Genomic DNA, 12170 nt, shown 5'->3' with positions numbered 1-12170 from the left:
GTGTAATTACAAAAAAAGAAAAATTAACCCAAAACATAGACTGCATACTTAAAGTTTAAAAAAAAGGAAAAAAAATGTGCACACACACACACACACACTATTCTATACTACTTCTACCTCTCTCTTTATAAAACACAATGATCCTTTAAATATCCAGTAACCCCTTGTTGTCTTCAATATATGGGTTAGCGGAGTAATGGATTTCCATTGCAAATGACTCTCTTCTGGAAGTTGTAAATGTTCTTTTGATAATGCCCAGAATCACTTATGTTTTGCAAGTCCTGATAAAAGAACTGCTGCAGCAGTGCTGCTTTCCCTCTGTTAGGTTCTGTTATGTCCTGTTTTGCAACTACTCTCCAGTAATCATGGCCCTCCCCCCCACCTTTTGACAATAGGATCATTAATTCCAAGCCTCTTAGTTTTCCACTTTTTAAGTACTAACCGTCTTAAATAATTTCTAAAATACACTGCTAGGACCCAAAGGGACTGGTACAGAATCCCATTCTGAAGAGACTTCTGTTTCTTATGTCCTTCCTCTATCAGAAGACTCTTCTGTTAACTCAGCCTATAATCCACATGCGTATATCGAATCTGGGGTCAATAATGAGATATAGGCCTGATGGGTGTATTCAGTACAATACCGAGGAGGTAGTAACCTATTCAGTCCTAGCTGATGTCTGAAACTTTTCTTCTGTTGTCTGAAGACCTCCTCAAACCATGGATTCCCAAACTTCTTTGGCTTCTAAGTGATTGTTTCTTACGTTTTTGCTTTAGGAGTATTCAAGGCTATGAGAATCATGGTTGAACCATAATTTCTAAAATGCTACAAGCTGTTATCCTAAATTAAAGCTTCTTTTATTCCAAACATCATAGGCATCTCTCTGAGAGATAGATAAAAAAAGAAGAGTATACGCTTCTTACTTCCTTTTTTGTCCTATCCTCATAGGCCAGTAGTGAGACCTGAAATTGTTTTAGGAAACCTGAGATGTTTGCACATAAGTAAAAATAACAGCGTCAAAGCCTTCCCCAAGTTATCCTGGGCTTAAAAACAAAAAAAGAACAGTCAAGGAATTCATATATAGACCATCTGAGCGATTGACTTCCTTCCAAAGAGTACAAGGGATGCCTTTCTACAATGCAGCAAGGAACAGAATGTGAAAAAGAAACTGGATTCATCAAAGATCTTTATAGAAAACAAGAATTCCAAAGCTCCTTGCACTTGTCATGCTTTCTTTCCAGATCCCACTACTAAGCATCAAAAGAACACACTCTTCTTCATACATTTCCATAAAAACACACAAATTACCCAAATGGAACCTCTGGGAAACTTTAACACAAAAACTGTATGTCAGATATTTTTTAACATTTTAACTTTTTAAACATTTTGGCCTTTTGGGCCACCTGACAAGTTAGTATTTTATTCCAATTTCTAAGAAACTGTGTGCAGCTCTGGCAGCTTTTCATGCTCTGGGGATAAAAGAAATTACTGTGTGGAAATACAAGATGTAGCCAATGTCTGCAAAAAAGTCTTCCCCATTCTCTGGAGTGACTTCACTAACTCAACTAAACCAGAACTGATGACTGCCATCCTTCTTACTTGTGCTTGTAGGATGCTGGGTCTCCTCTTCATCATGATATCCATGGTGACTGAGAGAAGAGTGTGTTTCCTGGGTCCATTTTTCTCCATAAGCACTGGTGCTACTTCTGTCCACATCTGTCGTGATGATGGTTATATACACTGTGACTTTTTATCAACCAACTTTTGATTGTTCTGTTTTTTCATTAAAGTACATGCCATCTAATGGTCGATGCCTAAATAGTACCTCTGAGTATCTCCTCTTAATACTTTTGAGTGAATTCACTAATATCTCCCAAGAGAAAACCAACGGGCGTGGAAATTTCTTAATGACTACCTGTTATTGTACTACAACCACTTTATCAAGAGCAGCACCACAAACCATTTTAATGTATTCATTTTTATTTATTTATTTATTTATTTTTTTGCGGTACGCGGGCCTCTCACTGTTGCGGCCTCTCCCGTTGCGGAGCACAGGCTCCGGACGCGCAGGCTCAGCGGCCATGGCTCACGGGCCCAGCTGCTCCGCGGCATGTGGGATCTTCCCAGACCGGGGCACGAACCCGTGTCCCCTGCATCGGCAGGCGGACTCTCAACCACTGCGCCACCGGGGAAGCCCCGTATTCATTTTTATAATGAAGCAACATACAATGTCTTGTGCCCAGATGATATAATTGACAAATGACTCCTAAGCTGAACTGAGTATCCTCATGAAAGTTCACTAAGAATCTGTGATGAGATATTAACTGGATTTCCCACTGTGTCCCGATGATTGACCTCTGCAGCATCAAAGACTGTGAGGGAAAAAAAGTCTTTAATTAAGAACGTGTAACCCATTACCAGTCATCCTTGTGGTTGTCTGAAGTGATACTTCTGGATTCGAATGGCCTGGGCTCGGTTGCGTCCAATCCTGGTTCTGTTGTGGGTGGTTAAAAACCCGTGGTGTGGTTGAAACTGTGATAATGATGATTGAAGTAATTAGGAGAATGTTATTTCTTGAGCCTTCACCACTTGTTCTGCATATGTCTCCCTTCTTTAGTCTACAGAGTAAGTCATCTATACCAGGCTGTATAGATGGTTGAGTGGAAATGAAGGGAAAGCAGAGAGTGCCTTCAGCTTGCTTCAGCCATACTGTTAAGCATCTCAGTGTCCTTTGCATTCTGTCAGAGAACACGTAGGGGTCAGAACATGAGATCTTCTGGAGAAAGCAGCCAAAGAAGCTGCAGCAGCAGGAAGAACAGCTTTGAAAACACCAGCCCTACACCAAGGAGAACCAAAGACGTCAGCGCTTTGCCTGTCCATGCGGTCTATAAGGACCCTCTGCAATGGAAAGCCCAAGGAATCTGTAACACTGCCAAGGTGTGCTACATGTAGAGCCTCAGGCTGAAGAGTAGATACCTGAAAAGTTATACCATGATGACCACTTTACATCATGAGTAGTTTTGGTGGGGAAAGAAACACCCTGCGCAGCCAGAGCTTTCCTATAGTTGATTCTAACAAAGAATATCTACCTGGAACAGCCATGTGATTTAGCTGTACATTTCTGAATATTTATATTTATCAAACTCCTATGGTATTCTCATCAAACACAAAGCATTTCATGAGCAAGCCATTCATAGCCAATGAAAGAAAACCAAGACGCACACATTCAGTAGAAAACACCATAGGTAACCAACCACCATCACAGCAGCTCCCCGAAAATAAAAAGGGGCATACATCCACCAGTGCCCTGATACTGTCACCCAGAGTGATAGGGCTGGAAGAGGAGATGCACCTGACAGAAGAACCAGGACAAAATCAGAATCAATGTCTTTTCTGAAAGGTTATTTGCAAATACATCCTAATTCTTTCAAACTTTATTTTGATACCCAAATAATACAAAACTCTTTTCAGAACTATAATACTATCAGCTCTATTTCACAAGTTAATAAAATCAGGTTTAGAATCATTAACTACATTCTCAGTAAGCATGAAAAACTGGCAGTTATCATACCCCTATAGAAGAGAGAGGGCATCATGCTGAATTACGTGCACAGGTGCCAAGAAGAAAAGTGAGCTGAAATTGGAAAATATGCCACAGAGATGAAATAATATCAAGGGAAGTTTTCCCCTGGAGCTTGATGATACGATTTATTTTCAGGTTGATCTGTTTGGCTTGCCACTCAAGAGGGTTTAGTTTCTCAAGTGTCAAGACCACATCTTTCCTGATGCCCGACTTAGAAGATGTGGTCACATCCTGAACCCAGCAGACAGTATAATAGTAAAGCTCCAGTGTCTTGGGGTATTTGGTTTTCTTTTTGAAGTAACTAAAGAGAGTTTCTTTGTTAGGTCTCTGAGCTCTGCAGGGGTGTCCAACTAAGGAATACACTACTTGAAAGCTTAGATGTAAAGCATATAGTTCATCTCGAGTATTTGTTGTATCGATGTCATATACTCAGACGCCTCAGGCCTAAGCTATGCTTTTGGACCCCCTCCCTCCTGGGGTGCTGTCCTTTTGGGGATGAAACCCTCAGGTTCCAATTGGATGGACAGGACTTCTGTGACCTGAGAGAGCTCATGTAGCACCTCAAAGGCACATCTTCTCTAAAAAAAAAGGCAGAGCTGTGATAAGAGTCAGGTTCAGGATCTCATCTCAGTTCAGCAATATCTCAGATCATGACAGGTATGTATAGGAAACTCAGTCATTTGGCAGAATATTAGACCAACCTTTGAATTTTTTTAAAGGACCTTTCAGCTCAATTTCCATCTCTGTTCTCAAAAAGTTCTATAATTGTCACGAATTTGGATACTATCATGCAATGGTTTCACTATTTGTTTTTAATAATTGGCACTGTTTTGTTACATAGCTCAGCTTTAACACATAAATAAACAAAACAGGAAGTACCTGAGGCATTAGAAATTTTATAAAAGATATTTTTTCCATTTCTCCTCCAAATATATTTTGCCTTCCATTAAAAAAAATCAGTTTTTTCCTTCATAATCTCATCAAGGTATAATTAACCTGTGATCATAGGCTTATGCTCAATTTTCATATTAACTATTTCCTAAGAGCGATACTCTTGGGCATCACTCAGATTAATCGATAAGCCTGGCATAGATGGTTCTACAGGAATTGATTATTCTTACTGGTGCTGGAGATAAAATCTTCATCATCATCAATGTCTGATCCAGAATAACTGGGGTGTCTGTCACTTTCATCTTCATTTTCTTCAGTTGCCTCCCAGCCTGCTGAGATGATATTTGAATCCGTACCTGTTGTGGTGACTTGCATTAGTGGCTGAGCTGGATGCCAAGCAACCCATTTGACAAAGGAAGAAAATCAGGCACAGAATGTATAAAAGGATTCCCAAGATCATAAGAAGAAAGTGAGAGATTGGACTTCTATACCCCAAATTCTTATATTCTGGTCTCTGAAGCTAATGTATAGATCTAAAAACAGCTGGCTATGATCTTCACAACTGAACACTCTTTTTAAGGAAGTTAAAAGAATAAATATGGACATAACCCTACCAAACAAGTAAAAGAAAAAACAGGCCAATAAACACAGCCCCATGCTTTCAGATGCATTTATTATTAACTTATTAACCATATGCCATGAAAGCTAGGGTGTCAAGAATAGAACGAAAAGGTTTCACACGTGCCTATTTGTTTTATCAAGCCACCTTCAGTAAAACCTTGGAATCTAAACACGTCAGTCATCTCTAAAAATCCCTTAGTTGTATTCACTATTTGCTATTCACCCAGCTATGAGGTTTGATCTTCTCTAGCATTCGATTACTGTAGCTCTGAACGCAAATGAAAGCTATACTGCAGTTCCCATCAATACTTTAGCATGTAGCCAAAAAAACAAAATTAGTCAATTAACAGAGAAATTTTGCGGGGCATTTATTAGTCAACCAAAAGGGTTGACTAGAATGGACTGTAGCCAATATTTGGGAAAATTCTCACTTTTTCCCTTTTGGATGCAATCCTAGGAAAGGAGATGGAAAGCTTCCACCTCTTCGCAGTGGTTACTGTAGATGTCTCTTTACTAGAAAGGGGTTTCCTATATTTTGAATGAGACTCATGCTATCTTTCAGAATGACCATTGATCTTTGCATCCTACGAGTATCTATCCCAAAAACAGTTCCACTGATGGAGATTTTTGTGAGCTCTCCCTATGCTATTTTATTTTCTCATGAAAAGTCAAGAACTTTTTTATCACTTCAGTCATTTTAGAACATCTTTCAGAGTCAAAGTTCTGTTCTGTCATCGAGAAAGACCTAGCCCCCTTCTCCAGCTCCCATATTAGCCTCCTCCTTGGCTACATTAATTCTATAGAATAGAAAGAAGAAATCTGCTTATTAGTACTAAGAAGTCAAACATATAGATCTCAGGGTCATGAAAAACATTTGTGAAACGAGCATGAACTTTAGACTTTGACAGTATCCCCGAGGTTAATGAAAATTACTGAAGACTGCCAAGAAAACATAAGAAATGAGATAATAATAACTCGTTACCAGCCATTACTGTTGTGGTGTGAAGATGAATCTTGGATGCTGATGGCTGAAACCACCAAAAAAACCAATCCTGGGCTCCTTGCCTCTTGGTTGCTGTTTTGGAAGTTGTACCACTAGTGCTCATCACAGCTGTTGTAACCATAATTGAATTGATTGTTGAAAGGTTAATTATCAGTGCCTAAGAAATAGCATTGTATGTGCTTTCATTCTTTTACCACTCAAGAGTCATCTATACATGATACAGATGGCGGAAAGAAAGGGAAAAAGCACAGAAGTTCCATTTCTTTCCAAGGCCCAAACCAGGGTTCAAAGAATGTCAGAGATGGAAGGATCTTAAACAGCATCTGGTTCATGCTCCTCAACTTGAAGATGAAAAAGCTGTGCTGGACAGACCTTGACTTGTCTGAAGTTGGGATGATTAAACAAGAGAGAAGTCTTGAGGAGAGCATGAGAGCTGTCTTTGAATTTTGAAAGGCGATAACATAAACAAGGGATTAAAGTTTTGTTTGTGTTCCTAAAAGGTCAAACTAGGACATGTGGTGAGAATTTCAGGGAGATCAATATTCTTCCAGATGTTAGATTTAAAAAGGTAATAATCTGAACTCTCCAACAATGACAGTATTATACAGAAAGTATTATAACCCCCACCATCAGAAAGAGCACTTAGCAGGAAAATTGTGTCGAAGATTAAACGATTGGAAATGTTGATGGAATGAGACTGTTTAAGATCCTCTCCACATCTGAGAGTCTTTGATGCTAAAGGATGATGAGTCCTCGCGCATCATCTTCTACACATTCTATCTTGGTCAACCAATATCATCCTCCAAGAATTTAGGGTATGACACTTCTGCCAGCAGTCCCACACACATAGCCCCAGCAACCCCTGATACGTGCAAGAAGGACACATGAGGTGGAAGCCTGAAAGAGATGCCATTCCACTTTAGTTGGCATCCAAATTCCCTAGCAGCCTTGCCCATGGTCGCTTTTATATCAACACTAGATTTTGCAAAGCAGAACAGAACATTTTGAGACCCAGTTTTTGAAAATAGGATAATCAATCGGGAAAGACAAACGAAGATGAAGTGACCCAATGATCTCACTAACAAGACCAGAAGCAAGAGTCTTGACTTGAAAACTTCCAGAGACTGCCATTTCTGCAACCATGATGTGCATCAGAAGAACAGTAGAGAACAGTAGACAAAAAACTGAAGAAAGTTCAAGCAGAGAGGCTGAAACCATCATTAAATCGCCAAGTACAAAAGTAAAGTGAATTAGATTTCTTTTTTCCAGTTATCAAGAAAGCCCAGAAGTGTCACAAGATGAAGTACTGACAAGACCTTTTCCTTCACAGTGTTTGTACTATGAAGATGAACATTGTCAACATTTTAAAAATACCATTGTTTAAATTCTGCAGTCAGTCTCTCTCTCTCTCTCTCTCTCTCTCTCTCCAGCATTATCTTAATCAGTATGATATGCAATTATAACATAACATCAGTACTATTTTCCTCACAGGAGTATTTGTGAAAATAAAAAATACAGTTTATTCAATGTATTATAAGCTAAGCAAATGTAAAGGACCATTTTTATAACTCTTTTCCTGCATAAAAAATGCTTAATTATTTTGAAATATGGCCATATCCTCCATCAACGAAAGTGAGTAAGTGAAGGTATGCTTATAATATCCCATTGTTATAGACTTTGAGTCTTTTTCCCGCAAAAGCTCTCAAACTCTCAAAAACATTTTATAGTGATTTAGAATTAACAGTCATACATCCAGGGAGCTTTTTAGAGGCCTAGATTTTGATATAAAGCAACAGGTCACTTCCCACACTTTATAGTTGAGGTATCAGATGTCCAAACAATTGCTCAGGGCCTATACTTTCCATCTGTAAATCAGTATTTTCCTCTATTATTATTACTGGCTGTGATAATTAGATCAGTGGAAAGTAGGAGTATGCATTTTCTAATAGACTTCTTTCAAGAGGACATGTTCTGAATTAATCTCTTAATTGAAGCTCTGAAGGAAAAATAATTCTGATTCTACGTGCATGTTGCCAAAGGAAAACAAGTAGGACATTGGGCAGAATCCAGTCATGTCCCCAGATCTGTGGGCCTCTCTGTTAAATGAAATGGTACCAAGATCCTGTTCTAAGGATGGTGACAGAACATCAGTAGGAAACTTCAGCATGATAATGGTGTCCCTTCCGTTAACATTGAAAGGCTTGGCATTTAGGACAACAGATAAGCAAAAGACGTAACAGTTTACCTGTCATTGCTGTTGTTGTCCGATCCTGAGTCTTAGGCTGTGAATTACCAAATGGGGGCCATATCCAATTATTTTGCTCCTGAGCTGCTGCATTCCCACACACATAGCCCCAGCAACCCCTGATACGTGGAAGAAGGCTGTTTGAGGGCACCGTTGAAGTAACTGGATCGATTATGAAAATATAATTTTGTGAGGTCTTTCTAGAAAACCTTTACTCTCAGTCCTGTCTACATAAAATGTATGCATATACTACAGAGTGAAGATTAGAGAAGAGTGAGGCCTGATTTTATCTTTCCAGTCTCCTAAAGTCTCTTAGAATCTTAGGACAACATCAGAAATGCAAATTCTGTATGGATAACCACAGAGTGCTACCCATTCTTCAAACGGAGACCCCTGAATACAGGCTCAGAACAAACCCAAGTAGCAACTGAATAACCCGTGATGGAAAAGAGATTTTATAGCTACCTGATTGGGTGACCCAGCCATGAACTGGATCATTCATTTATTTTCGGAATATCTTTAGAGGTGTTTGCTTGTATCTTTTGGATCTGTCTATCATTTTACCCAGGAAGCTTGTGATGACAACTGGCATTTCAAAGTTCCACCCACACTCATTAATCTCAAGTCAAGCTTTATACTTGAGCAGGAACTTTGCAAAGGGTGTGTATTCAAAGTGTTGAAATCAGATAAAGCTTTGTCAAGTATCCATCTAACACTTTCTGTCACTTTTAATTCTAATTCAGAATGTGTTTCCAGAAAAGAAACACAACTGCCCAAGTTAGAGAAATTCTGGACTCTATGCAAATTAGAGAAAGGATAATCGGTGCTATTTTGCAATTTGAAATCTCCCACTTGACTCTCAAGCTAGACTTGAGTCGAGAATGTTTCCCTGTAGACGAAGAATGGCAAAGATCATCAGGATAAACATCTAAACCAGGTGAGATTTTTAAAAACCATTTTGAGTCATATGCGCCCTTGAAAATCTGATATAAGTTATTGCTTCTCTCCTCGAAAAACAGATCCTACACATACGTATTCTCAAAGTTTTGCATATTTTTGGTGGCTCTTAAATAGCTTATGGCCTATCATTGAACCTACTGGATGTCCATGAACTCCAGGTTAAAAGCTTTGACTCTATACACACCCAATGTCAACTACCTACACAACATGCTCTATGCTACAAAGGACACATTTGCACAGAATAGACTAGAGAGATTGGAACCAATTTCACCACTGATGCCCCCAGATAAACCTGGGCATCCCCTTGGAAAATCTGCAAATTTTCCACTTTCCACCACTTTCTTACCTCAGTAACTTTATTAAAGATGCAGAACTCTGGACACCCTCACCCTATAGTACATCAGATAGAGACCAACAGGAAGCAAACATACAAAAGCAAGACAGAAATAGGCATTATTTCTGTCTTCCTAAAAAGAGGTGTATGCGATTTGGGGAAAATGAAAAAAGCTACTGCCAAGACAGCAGAGTTTTCAATTTTCCCCACCCAGGTAGATCATGCCAGACCAAAAAATAATAATAATGATAAAAATTTTAAATATATATATTTATATATATATACACACACACATATATATTTTTCTTTTACACCCAGAAGACAAGGAACTAGAGAGTTCCAAGGCAGGAGTCTGCTTCCTGAATCAGTTTAAGTTTTTGGATTCCAAAGAATTCCTGATCACCAATAGAAAAAAGGCTTATGACATGCCTCCAGGAAAGCACTTCCAAAAACAACATTTATAATAGAAAGCCTGCTGGAAGTCAAAACCTACCCAGATGGTCGTTCTCACTGGCTCTCCCTATTGCCACCCACTAAGGACCCTCAAGGATGGAATCAGCCACACAAGCCAAAGATACTCTTCTCTGTGCTCAGCCAGCCCTCCTCTTGACTTCTGCCCTCCTGTACACATTAGAGGGGATTTGCAATCACTCCCTCCTGGTAAGTCCCAACTCTGAGTCCAACACTCATGAGGTTTTGGGATTCTCCTCACTGGGCTTAGAAACTATGGTCTATTCATGAACCAGCGCTAACTTGTTTGAGTACACCATACGCTATGTTCAAGTTTCTACCTGATTCTTTTCTTTGACACCTTTCTTCCCATGAGCTGATTTATTTGGCGCTGCCGTAATGGGTTCTATAGCACTTCCATGACTCTCAGGTTGGCTCTGGACTCACTCTGCTGGGCATACAAGTCTCTCTCTTCCTAAACTACTGAAACTTAACTAAGTGCTCTGGAAAGAGGAAAACACAATTCTTTTCTCAACCCAAATCCTGAACTATTTGTATTTAAGTAAACATACTTTTAACTAAATCATTTCCTTGATTTCTGAACAGTATATAGGCTCCATGAAGGTAGGTCCAACTCTGAGTCCCTAGTAACTAGAACAATGTCTTGCACAGAGAAGACCTCAAATACCAGTTGAATGAATGACTAGGTTACTAATCCTTACTTCTCCTCAATATTACTTTCTAATGGTGTTTACCAATAGGTCCCAGGCATTAGAATAGCTTGGTACGTAGTAGGTCTTCAAAATATGTTTGCTGACTAAGGCAGGAGAGGCGCGGTCCTTTAAAAGATGTGCTATGAATGTTTATAAAATGTCCTCATTGCATTTTTTAAAGGACATGTGAAATACTATTTCTCTATAGGCTGTCCGCAGCTTGTTAATTTCATCTGGTTCCCACAAGATATCTTTTGTCACTATTTTCTTCTTTGGTGGGAAATGGTACTTTAGGATAGACCTGATCTGCTTCCTGCTGAGACCACTAGTTGTTGCATTTGCCAACATCTGACAAAATTGCATGTCCTGATGATAAACCCCTTCAATGTGGCTACTTTATGAAGGCAGGGAACTCAAGACGCAGCAAGTAACTAGCAGCCCACCTGCCTGGTTTGCAGAAACTTCTTTCAAGAAGGGTTGTCCATGGAATTACAGACAATACAGTGACACAAGCTTTGGAGAGCTAATAATCTGGGAAATCATGGGAAGTTTGAAAATATGTGCTTTTTGAAATGTTTCAGAGAATCTGAGGAGAATGATCACAACCCAACCCTATTTGTATCACCCTTCTCAGCCAGATGCTAACAGAAATTTAAGACACTGTTGAGAAAGTAACCTTACATTAAAACCTAAGTGTCCATCGACAGATGAATGGATAAAGAAGATGTGGCACCTATATACAATGGAATATTAGCCACCATAAAAAGAAACGAAATTGAGTTAGTTGTAGAGAGGTGGATGGACCTAGAGACTGTCATACAGAGTGAAGTAAGTCAGAAAGAGAAAAACAAATACTGTATGCTAACACATATATATGGAATCTAAAAAAAAAAATGGTTCTGAAGAACCTAGGGGCAGGACAGGAATAAAGACGCAGAGGTAGACTATGGACTTGAGGACACGGGGAGGGGGAAGGGTAAGCTGAGACGAAGTGAGAGAGTGGCATGGACATATATACACTACCAAACGTAAAATAGATAGCTAGTGGGAAGCAGCCGCATAGCACAGGGAGATCGGCTCGGTGCTTTGTGACCACTTAGAGGGGTGGGATAGGGAGGGTGGGAGGGAGACGCAAGAGGGAGGGGATATGGGGATATATGTATATGTATAGCTGATTCACTTTGTTATAAAGCAGAAACTAACACATCACTGTGAAGCAATTATACTCCAATAAAGATGTTAAAAAAAAAAAATCCTAGTGCTCTGGTGATTTCCCTGGCTTCTGGGTGATGAGGAATAGAAAAGGGCCCTGTCTGGAGCATTTGCAAACCAGTAAATTTCTGCCACGCTCTTTGAAGACCCGAGTTCCACC

General features: G+C 39.5%; 1 protein-coding gene across 24 annotated transcripts in view; it reads right to left on the bottom strand.

The window, feature by feature from the left end:
- The window catches only part of CD44 (CD44 molecule (IN blood group)), an 86657-nt gene that overhangs the window by 25432 nt on the left and 49055 nt on the right, over window positions 1–12170 (bottom strand). For 9 of the 24 annotated variants that reach the window (XM_004316153.4, XM_019947914.3, XM_019947910.3 and 6 more), the window contains exons 6-9: window positions 6076–6204; window positions 4703–4828; window positions 2417–2530; window positions 1598–1714 (exon numbers count right to left, since the gene is read on the bottom strand). The exons of 7 other annotated variants lie outside the window; for them this stretch is intronic. In XM_004316153.4, the coding sequence (XP_004316201.3) occupies window positions 1598–1714; window positions 2417–2530; window positions 4703–4828; window positions 6076–6204 (486 nt within the window). The remainder of the gene's footprint in view (window positions 1–1597; window positions 1715–2416; window positions 2531–4702; window positions 4829–6075; window positions 6205–12170) is intronic. 8 more of the 24 variants (XM_073808763.1, XM_019947911.3, XM_019947909.3 and 5 more) reach the window with 7 other exon arrangements.

The sequence above is a fragment of the Tursiops truncatus genome, chromosome 8 (genome assembly GCF_011762595.2).
Source record: "Tursiops truncatus isolate mTurTru1 chromosome 8, mTurTru1.mat.Y, whole genome shotgun sequence".
NCBI classification, from domain to species: Eukaryota; Metazoa; Chordata; class Mammalia; order Artiodactyla; family Delphinidae; genus Tursiops; species Tursiops truncatus.
The sequence above is the reverse complement of the archived record's forward strand: the minus strand, read 5'-3'. Positions and strand labels throughout refer to the sequence as shown.